Below are 10,478 nucleotides of genomic sequence, written 5' to 3'. Positions count from 1 at the left end.
GAGTTGAGCAAATCATTCAAGCTCGATGCGGGCAAGAGCAGCTCTCAGGATCCGAGCGAAAGCTGGTTATGGGATCCGGCGACAACGTCGTGTCGTCATCAGCGCGTCACAGCTGTTCACGGAGCGGAAATTTTCATTGGAAAACATCGATTGCTCCCTAAATTGGCAGACAGGAGGGAGGGCACAGGAGGAATGAACATTTTCTGTGCTCGTTGCGTGCTCTTGCCTCTCGAAAGCTTTGAGCAAAGTATTCCAGAGACTGGGCACGTGAATACCTGAATGACTTCACTCCGCGACGCGGTTGAGAATTTCCCGAACATGTTCACTAGAGGGGGCTGGTACGAGACGCTCCTTCAGTCGCTATGATGCCTCGCCAAGCCCAAGAAAATGAAGATGACCTACCAGGGATCATCTATCTCACATTCAATTCCGCTAACATAAGCCGTTCCAAAGAAATCCAGGATTGACCCATACAAACATTATCGCCATACCCTTCGCTCGCGGAAAAAATTGTCCCGGAAGCCGAGAGCTCCTAAGAGGGACACACAACCTCAGTGAATTCCTCGAAGGAAAAAACACTCCGATGAGCCACTTCAATGGAACGGAGTCGCTTTCGAGAACACTTCACACCGAAGGCCAGGCGGGTGTGCCCGCGTCTTTCGAAGCAAGCGTCTGCTCGCCCAGTCAAAGCTGAGGAAGTTCTAGATCGTTTTGGCCGATTTTTGCATGGCTTTGACTACGCGGTGATCCCGCGATCTGACAATCCATTCCGCCCTTCCTCCAAGATCGTCAACCATGGCACCGTTGATCTTCCGCGGTGAGCTTTGCCCCGCTCGGGAATCGGAGGGGATAAGCACAATTTTCCTCAGAGTGTATTATGAATCCCCAGACACACTGCTTCTCGAGATGCGGAGAATTTATCCTGCGGGAGGTAGCGGACTACGCATCTGCATATGTCCGTGTTACCTCTACTTCCTGTCTGGAAGGAGAGAGCATGAATTCCGCAAAAAGCGATATTCCGGCCATTTACACCGGTATATGGAGTCGATTCCCCTTATTGTTGCACAGGACGCCGCAATTTCCGCGGGGAATCGCCGCGACGTCACAGCCCGACTCATTTGTTATATCAGCTGGATACCATCGTGCACTCTTCTGAGACTCTCGTGTCAATGAGGAGCTCGAGGACTGCTCAAGCATTCCGAGCCCGAGGCTTGATCCGAAAATGAGCTGCTCCCCTCAGTCAATATGCCATGAGTAGAGAAATTACTTCTTAACGCAGTTGATCTATCCGTTCCTTCCGAAGAGACGAAAGTTCAGAATCTGCAGTGTGGATCCCCACTGAGGCTGTTGATTCTCACCCGATCTCTGGTGAGATCGGGGCCTTGAGTTTGAGGCATGATATATTGTGAGTCAGGCCGCGCCGGTCGACGGGATTCATTGATTACATCTGAGTGAGATCGATTAGAGATTCGCGGGATAAGTTGAGTGAAGAGTTCCGAAGCCGGGATGTCTTTTCTTCATCCCTAAGACGGCTCTGAAGTTCCGGCGTTCGCCCTAACTAGTCTCTCCCCAAGACAAAAGAGGCGTGCCCTTCGTCAGGAACCTCGCCGGACCTCCTCTGACCTCATATAAAGAGACCAGCGTCAGAGGAACGTTATTCGAGTCCCGAGTTCCTCAGACGTCACAATGTTCAAGTTCGCGGTTCTTGTCGCCGGTAAGCACCCCGCTCACTCCGTGTTTGGCCTGCCATTCAGCTGAGCATCCCAAGACATGCTGCGACGGCCGTGATCGGATGCCCTCCATCGTCATCAAGTTTAACGGGGCCCTAGACGTCATCATTACTGCACTGATCGAGAAAAGTCCTCCCGATGACTTATTACTATAAGACTAACTTACAGGTTGTGCAGCTTACGCTTCCGCCGCGAAGATCGTTTGCGATGTCCACGCGTTCGATAAAGCGGCTGGGGACGTTCTCCTGTACGGAGGTGGAGCGTCGGCCCCGAACACATTCGCCCAGCTCGACGCCAAATGTGCCAGTGAGAGAAAATCTCTGAAGTTCGCTGAGGATTACACCGAAAACTGCGTTCACGGACTTGGCAAGGGCATGTTGAAGATCTTCATCGAAGGTGCCGGTAACGAAGTCAGCAAGCATTGCACTGCTGGTCCCATGAAGAACAAATACATCCGGCTCGCGCCTTGCATCAACCAGAAAGCCGCTGCCGAGATCTTCAAGTGCAACAACATGCTTGCGGCTATCCTCGAAGGAACAACGGCGCATCCCAAGAAGAACCGAGTTCCTCTCAGCTGCTGGTGAGTCTTTTCCTTCGGACAAATTCCTGCGATCTCCCCCGCAAGGTAGATTCGACGGCTCTCCTAGCTACGAGGGCCCCTAGAGGCATGTCTCAAACGCTCGCCGTTCCTCGCCTTACAGCTACATGAACGAGTACGTCAACTGCGTCGTCAAACACGCCTCAAAATGTGGTAAGGAAACCACGGACTTCGCCCATGAAATTATCAACACGGTCGCTGGTGACCTACTCGACACAGTTTGCACAAAGTACAAGAGCAACTCCAGGGAATGCAGAGCGCTCCCGAAAGTGACTCCGGCCGCATCGCCGAAATACAAGAGTTTGCTCCCCCCTCTGGCCGATGTTCTCGACTCGTTGGGTTCACAATAGGCTCTGTGTGTACAAAGTCATTCCGCTTTCGACTGTTCGCACAAACGTCCCCTAGGCGAAGGCGTAGCGCCAAAAATGTCAATATAGCTTCGAATTCAATAAAATGCTCCATCACGTATCCAAATCTCTGTCGAAAGAAGCTCATCGAATTTTGTCCGCGATGAAATCCGCAACGCACGGAGTTTCTTTCCCCAGCGGGCTAAAAGCAGCTAGACCCCTCGAAATCGTTCATGATGCAGCTGGGTTCGGGACTTCAAGAGTAATCAAAGGAAATCATCATGATGCCGGTGATTAGAGGAGCGAAACCCCATCATGAGCCGGCAAGTGTGTTGTTCGCGGTAGTCCTCCGTCGGGGCGCGAATGCTCCGAGGGTGCGCGAATGAGCCGTGAACAATGAATCAAAACAATCGTTACATCGTTGTACGGTTCCGACTACGCTTCCGGTTCCGCCCCAATCGAGGCTGTCTAAACATAGAGGTCTGCAGATCGAGAGGCTGATTAATAAAGCGGATCCGGCGCTCAAATTTGAATGGAGGATGTCCTCGGGAGTCTCTTGTTCCAGACGAGTGACACCGTCGACTCAGTGCACCTGTAAAGGGTTCGATAATCTGGGAATATTCCATATCCACATCATGAGGCGATTCGGAATGAGGACTAGATCCTGCTCCACTGAATTGAGCATTGACCGTACCTACGGGGTGTGGGACAGAGACGGGCGGGACGTAGTTAGAATATTGTGCGCTCGGATAGAGCTTCTGAGAATTTCCCGAACCTTCCGCGGAACTACCGGTCTCCGCCGCCCGTCGGGTCCACATCTTGCGGTGCGATGCCTCACATCGACCTCGATTTGATGTGTTCACTGCGCGACGCATTGAAACAGCCCATCGGGAGGAGTCCACAGACATACCAATACCATAGCTCCCATAAACTCTGTCCGCCAATCTAGGGCGAAAGGGCGTCCATCGACACTTTACTGCCTTGACGGTTTGGGACGTATATGTCTCCTCAGCTCCCAAGACTAATGAAACTCGCACTCGCAGTAGATGTCTGAGTGGGAACCAGGTGCTGCCCTGAAGCGAGCAGAATATCGAGAATGATGTGATGAACTCCGCTGATGGAGAATGGAGCGAGAATTCTCATGGAAGTCGGAACTTTCTGGTTTAAGATCCCGGAATACACATCGAGTCTAGGGGAGTCCGTTGGTCAGTGAGGAAAGGGTATCGACTAGCAGTCGTCCTTAGGAGGACCAGCGGTTCTCTCGGAATATTGCGGGCTGAAGCGACAGCCCTCGTCCAATGTTCAATCAGTCGAGGTGTTGCTTCAAGAGACGAATCAGGGCAGGGACCTGTGGCTCACGCCGAGAGACCTCCCGAGAACGCTGTTCTACCCTCGAGCAGTCTCATAACCCGAAGAGGGATTTTCTTCATGGATTGACATTCATGACGTCAGAGCAGACATTCATATCCTTGAAGGGGAAGCGAGGTCTTGCGCTCGATTTCCTCTCGTGCCATTTCCCTCGAAGTCTACTCCAGTACGCGAATTCTCAAGAGCATACAAGCGCATAGTCCTCGCCCCCCCCCCCCCGGGGGAAACTCTTCCCCAAGATTCCGTTCCGGCGAACCCATCCGCTCCTCCCGATGCTCCATCCGCTTTGTTTCACACCAGTCGATGCGCTTGCTGTTTCGGTGTTCCGCGGCCGCACGTCATGTCGTGGTGGTCCATAACTTCTAATTCCGACCGGTGACATCCTTCGTTGTGGAAAGCCAAGCATCTTTGACTGAGAGGAATCTCGGTGAGGTGAAGCCCTCTATTCCGCGCCGTCAGTAAGCTCCAAGATATCGGGTAGACTAAAAAGAGCTCGAGGTGATTCTCGGATGATTCCGACAGATTAGACGGATTATCCAGAGAGTCGAAGCTCCGGAATATCATCCCGGCCAAATCATGAGCGAACCCTTCCGATTCGAAGTTTCCTCGATTAGGAGCGATCCGAATCGTACTCGATTGTATTTGGCTCTTTGTCGGGCCGTCGACGCCAAGCGTTTCGCCTCGATCGTTCTCGAGGAAATCCGCCGAGCGGCGAGGATCATTGATTTCCAATCGAGCCAAATTTTTGTGGCCCGGATCGGGCACATTGGGTCAACATCCGAAAAACCAAAAAAAACGACCCTAAGCTCCGATTCCCCCTCGCAGCGGCGATGGACTAGCGGCACTACTCCCAGGTGTGCGCGGGGGCACTGGGACAGGCAGCTGAGTCAAACAATCGTCTTAATCGTTCGCTCAGATGTTGCCCACGCGCACATCCGAGATTGATGATCCAAGTGAAATCGCTTCTCAATAAATAGTGAGGAGGGGCCAGAGAGGCATGAGCCGGCTCCCGATCCGCAAGGTACAAATAGCAAGTTTCGAGGAGTCTCGGAGATCATGGTGCGTCTCGAATCGTCTACTGCCAAAATGCTCTCCGGCTATCTGGGAACAGCATTGTTGGTGGCCGGTAAGGGTTCCTAAAAGGGGGAATGAGAGATTATGGTCCTAGTCCTTGTCCAGAGCGTCCTTGACCTCTATCCCCATGATTCTATGCAAATCTGTGATTGATCCATGGAGTTCGCGGGTATTAAGAACAGATTTTTCGTTCCCTCAGGTTTCACCCAGGCCACCGCCGGAGTCGTCTGCGACTCCAGAAAGTTCGATGCGGCTTCAGACGACATATCTTTTTTCGGCGAGGGGCCGACAATGGCGATTGAGGCCACTCGTCTCAAAGCCAAATGCGCGAGCGAGACTCAATCGCTAAAGGTGGTTCAGGACTACGCCGATAGATGTGTCCAAGGCACGAGCAAGGGTATTTTGCAGATTTTCATTGATGGGGCTGCCACAAATATCGAAAAACACTGCATGGACGATCGCTACAAGTCGAAGTTCGTTCGATTGACACCGTGTTTGAACCGAAATGCTGGTGCTGGAATCCACAAGTGCAATCGAGACTTCGCCGGAATGATTCGGAGCATCGCACTCAAACCAACTAAAATTCGTATCCCGCTCAGCTGCTGGTGAGTCTCCCAGGTGGGACCTATCGGGTTGAAAAACTTCATGACCTTACAACCCTGAGGTACTCTAGAGCTTTGGAAGGCGCTCGATATATCCTCGGTCCGCTGACCACGTCTCTTTCCACAGCTCCATGAACGAGTACATGAACTGCGTTTTGAAGCACGCGGCGAAATGCGGCCCGGAAACCAAGGAATTCGCGAGCTCAATCATAGAGGGCTATGCTGGAGACCTCCTAGACACTGTTTGCGTGAAATATAAGCCCGGCTCTAAAGAATGCAGAAGTCTGCCTAAGGTCACTCCCAGCACCTCTCTGAGGCTTAAGAGCGTTCTATTCCATCTGTCTGAGGCTTTCAATGGTCGCCCCTGAGGCACTGTCATTCATCCACACGACCCGAATCGACTGATATCGATACCGTCGACCGCGCTCGAGATGACCAATATTTTGTTTGTGTTTGTTTGCTCGTTTTCACTGCATTGATGAACTTCCCTTTGATGAGTCGACCTACACATGGTGCTGAGCCCACAATAATTCTGCAATAAAGTTCACGGTCATTGAAAACGGAAATCCCGAAGCTGGATCTATTTTATTTTTCGACTGGAGTACTGGAGTCTCGCTCCAAGGAGGATGACTCCGTGCCAAGCGATGCCGGCGCCAGAGGGCTTTGTGAATGAGAATCTCTCTCGGGCACTTCTCGCGGAACATTGAGACCGAGAAGTCACCCGAGAGCAGCGCTATCGATCGCTTCTTCCTCTCCTTTCACATGAATGAATTTCCTTATCAAGCCGCTTTTTGACTGCGTTGGCTTTCAGCAATAAGCGATCAAAGAAACGGAAGCCCTCTTCGGTCCAGACCTGAATTTGCATCTCTCCCTAAGATATGGTCTCAAAGACAGACGCACGAAGATTCCCTTCTCCTGCGGCTCGAGCCTCGTCGTCGATGCTCATTCGGATGAGCTGAGGCCTCGGAGAAATTCTTGAAGCCCTGATGAGTTCCTTCCGCTTGTCAAAAAAACCTCTCACGAAACCTCCGACACGTTTGCTACGAGGAATGCTCCCGAATGTGTCGACATCCTCTACAAGGATACTGGCCTAGCGCGTTCTCACGCTCGCAGCGGCGATGACTTTTTAAGCGATGACTTGTAGTCCGAGGCGCGAAGGAAGGCCTCCCCTGGAGTGAATAGGAGTATCTGTCAGAGTTGCGCATCTATGTTTGTTCCCTAAGCTCGCATGTATACGCTCGGATGAATGGTATTTTTTGATGCACAGCATTCAGCGGGATGTGACAATCATCAGAGCTCCCCCTTCGCTCCGCCCCCAGGGGGAAACTCCTCCTCAAGAGGAATTGATCAGTCGACACCCAAAGAGTCTGCAGTCCATTGTTCAGCTTGATACTGGGCCTTTATACATTTGGTGACATTTCCGATCAGTCAAGGCATGAAATATGATCAACAGTTCTCCCCGTTGACTCCATTAGGAACATTCAAGTTACGAAAGGGAAACTGACGAAGTTCACCATCAGAGGTACCCATAATATCAAGAATCTTCTTCAAGGCTGTCAACAATAATCTTCATTTGAATGTACCCAGAGGAGAGCTCCTGTACAAGGGAGCGTTTATTGAAGACCCTCCGCCGTAACCTCCGTGGGCATTGGCAGCGAATTTTCTCGTCTGAAGTAGAAAAAAAACATACATCCTCGGCGACCGTCGCGTCGGCAGCGCTTCGCAACCAAAATTCTGAAAAGTCTCCTCTTATATCCTGCAATTTAAAACTTAAGCTTCTCGAGAGTAGAATTCACAAGGCATGATCGTCTGACATTCAAATTTGGACTCTTCCAACGCTTGATGAACAATTTTTATTTGTGCAAATTCTCACCTTTTTCCGGCATATTTCACCCTTTTTTAGCGCATATCCGCATGCATATTTCAATATTTTCAATTTTCAATGTTTAAAGCGCATGAAGTGACGCACTCCAGTGATGACAGAGAGATTCGAATTAGATAAACCAATCTGATATGACCAGAAGCTCAGTCCATGACAGTAATTTATCGGAACGTTACAGTGCTTACGTTACTTTCGAGGACACTACCGAATCAGACTGATTGGCAGCGAGAGGCAGTGATTTGGACAAAGTGCCCAATCAGACATCCATGGGAGGACACATATACTGCAGCAAAGACTCATTCATTTGGAACAATAATGAAAACCACCGCTGGAGAAGAGATAACGTCATTTGTCGATGGCTTGGATGCGCGATGTCATATGTCAGAGCGATTTGTCTCTTCACAAGATTCGCGGCGCTGAAAGAGTCGATTTCCAACTTCTAGCTCAACCGATTCTTCCCGACTTCCCATTGCCCTAGCTTCCCCTCAATGGTCCCTCCAAAGGATACGGAGGGCCTTGCGTTCATTAATGTAGGTACTAGTTGAGAAAGATTTTTTTCCGAAGGTCAGGAGTGCGTACACTCGGGACCCTTATTAAGGACTGTCTCTTGGGACAACCGAAGAACTTTATTACACTCTTTTTTCCCGCTCTGTATTAACGTATCTGCTGGAGAGGCGCTAAGAACGCGTGATTTAGCAGGGAATGACCACTCATTGCACATCGCGTCTCTCCACGAGAGTCAAACTCAATGTGTGAACGAACTCCCGGCAAGCTCGGGCTCGCTTTCATGAAATCGACTGCCCTTCGAGAAGAATGAGGGCAAATATCCGATAGACGCAGCAGCGATGCACTAAGATTGAGCCTGCGAAAACACGTTCTAATATTTTCGTGCGTGATGAACAGATGAGACGAGATTTAAGTAGCTGAGGATTCGAATGTGATCCTCGCAGGGCACGTAGATGCAAGGAAGAAATTCTATTCTCGGCAGAAGTCTTCCGCGGGTCCTCTCGGTAGTATAAATCGGCTCGAAAGCGAGACGCCGGAGCATGCAGCAGAGATGGAAATCATTCTCAGCTTCGGCAAGGACGGATTCGCTCGCGGGCAGACCCGCTGAATCAGGTAGGAAAGCTTCGTTCCGATTGACGCTGACCGAGCCGGCTTCTGTACGACAGAAAAAAATGTACAATGAAGGTCAATTTCGCGGAACTTGACTATCGGAAGTCATGCGCCAAAGAAAACGGAGAGTCGGCGGAGTCGATCATGGTGCTGGACACCCTCAGCGAGCTAGAACCATCGGCCGTTATCGGACACCGTCCCCGGCTCATGGCGATCACAGGCTTCCGGACAGCGATGATCACTCACTGATATACCGTCAACATGGAGAAATTACCATCCTGATTTCGCGAACAATCCTCATCGAGCCAGAGTTCGAAGCGCGGATGCGACATTTCGACCAAGTTCGACGAGAATCGGCGATATACCGAGCCGGCGAAGACTCAGCAAGGATTCTGCTTCCGGGGCTGCAAGAAGACGATCGTCAACTTGAAGCTGTTTCAGGTAGACGGGTCTCAAACACTCGGCTCTGTGCAGCTATAGAAACTCTGAGGGGAAGTCGTTTGTGAGTTTTGATCGTTCTGGTGCACTCAAAGAATGCTGGCTTCATGCCAATGCAATTTTGTAGAATCCAGGCGTAACTTCAAAATGCTCGTCTGCTTGTCCGAAGTCATGAACATAGTCATTCTTGTGCAAATATTCTTCATCACTGAAAGCGGGACAAGCCATCGTGTCAGTGATACAGCCGTTTTGAGCTCTTCCGGAGGGATTCGAGATTGTGGAAGGGGCGGTTTGTTAGGGCATCGCATTAATGCCCTCAAAGCTCTCGATTCCTGTTATGAGAGGGGGAATGATTGTCCCGGATCGCTCTCTCGGAAACATCCGACTGCCCTAGTCGGGGTTTGTCGATCGAGCTATCCTTTGGTCCAAATCCCACAGTGGGGTCGTAATTGCTTCGTGAGCTCGAGACCAGCCCCCCCCCCTACTCCTCTCTGAAGTGGAGCGGGATCGGATCCAGACCATCATTTTAGTTCTGAGTTGCGGGAGGGTCTCTGTCGCGGAACCTCCGCTCCGACCGAGTTTTGAGAACACCCGTGCATCATCGACTGCGGGACTTCCGACGACTCGAGGGCGGGGTTTGGGTCGTGATACTCAATCATGGATCCTGAGGAGGAGCGTCATCGAGTTGAGCTTTCGCTCTCCTTTGCCGCAAGAAAACAACCCCTTCGAACGCGCTTGTCCTCTGGAAAATTGAGGAATATCAACAATATCATTTAACGCCGGATGAGAAGGCAGATTCTTGCTTGGGTCTATTCTCTGACTCATCCAGCTCCAGCACTCATTCAGGCTGCTCCCAGAGAGGATTGGGTCGTCTCTTAGCCGAGGCGCCAAGTGGGTCTGGCCCTAGTCCCCTCAGGAAAAGAGGAAATACCGTCTTTTCCCCCCTGAATGAGCACGTCGGTCCGAGTGGCGGACCCAGGGGGAGCAATCACCCGCTTGCTCCTCGGAGCAAATCTGCTATTGATACTTCGTGTATGCCGCTTTGGCTCATCCCCCGGACGTCGATAATTTGACACGCAAAGGCAGAGCGATCGATATTTTGGATGACGCTAAGCCCTAGCATCTTCACGACCTTAGATCCCTCTTGTCATCCCAAAAACACTTCCGCAGGCGACGAGCATCGCAACCTCGAACTCGGCTCGGCGTCGACAGCCGACGAAAAGTGTCCGTATTTCACATACGAGCCATGTTAGATTGTTGAGATAGGGATATGGTGTTATGCTGTCCCTCAAGTCCCCGTACAGAGAGTATGCTGTCACCAAG

At 51.1% G+C, this 10,478-nt stretch overlaps 2 protein-coding genes across 2 annotated transcripts; both read left to right on the top strand.

Annotated features, from left to right (window-relative positions):
- The first annotated feature begins 1,661 nt into the window (after window positions 1-1,661).
- On the top strand, window positions 1,662-2,817 carry LOC100905853 (uncharacterized). Its single transcript, XM_003739464.1, has 3 exons — window positions 1,662-1,714; window positions 1,899-2,310; window positions 2,432-2,817. Exons 1-3 carry the CDS (start codon window positions 1,687-1,689, stop codon window positions 2,676-2,678), a joined length of 687 nt encoding a protein of 228 aa, XP_003739512.1. The 5' UTR covers window positions 1,662-1,686; the 3' UTR covers window positions 2,679-2,817.
- A 2,278-nt stretch (window positions 2,818-5,095) lies between these two features.
- Window positions 5,096-6,286, top strand: LOC100901193 (uncharacterized). The gene is made up of 3 exons (XM_003739515.2): window positions 5,096-5,169; window positions 5,317-5,722; window positions 5,847-6,286. Exons 1-3 carry the CDS (start codon window positions 5,100-5,102, stop codon window positions 6,085-6,087), a joined length of 717 nt encoding a protein of 238 aa, XP_003739563.1. The 5' UTR covers window positions 5,096-5,099; the 3' UTR covers window positions 6,088-6,286.
- The last annotated feature ends 4,192 nt before the right edge of the window (window positions 6,287-10,478 follow it).

Source organism: Galendromus occidentalis, unplaced genomic scaffold (assembly GCF_000255335.2).
Source record: "Galendromus occidentalis unplaced genomic scaffold, Mocc_1.1 scf7180000076543, whole genome shotgun sequence".
Classification (NCBI taxonomy): Eukaryota; Metazoa; Arthropoda; class Arachnida; order Mesostigmata; family Phytoseiidae; genus Galendromus; species Galendromus occidentalis.
The sequence above is the reverse complement of the archived record's forward strand: the minus strand, read 5'-3'. Positions and strand labels throughout refer to the sequence as shown.

Bases quoted from the DNA above. Each gene is read 5' to 3' on its own strand.
- LOC100905853 (XM_003739464.1), top strand. From the start codon at position 1,687: ATGTTCAAGTTCGCGGTTCTTGTCGCCG. The intron at 1,715-1,898 runs GTAAGCACCCCG...ACTAACTTACAG, and splicing joins GTTCGCGGTTCTTGTCGCCG to GTTGTGCAGCTTACGCTTCC. The intron at 2,311-2,431 runs GTGAGTCTTTTC...CTCGCCTTACAG, and splicing joins CGAGTTCCTCTCAGCTGCTG to CTACATGAACGAGTACGTCA.
- LOC100901193 (XM_003739515.2), top strand. From the start codon at position 5,100: ATGGTGCGTCTCGAATCGTCTACTGCCAAAATGCTCTCCGGCTATCTG. The intron at 5,170-5,316 runs GTAAGGGTTCCT...TCGTTCCCTCAG, and splicing joins AACAGCATTGTTGGTGGCCG to GTTTCACCCAGGCCACCGCC. The intron at 5,723-5,846 runs GTGAGTCTCCCA...CTCTTTCCACAG, and splicing joins CGTATCCCGCTCAGCTGCTG to CTCCATGAACGAGTACATGA.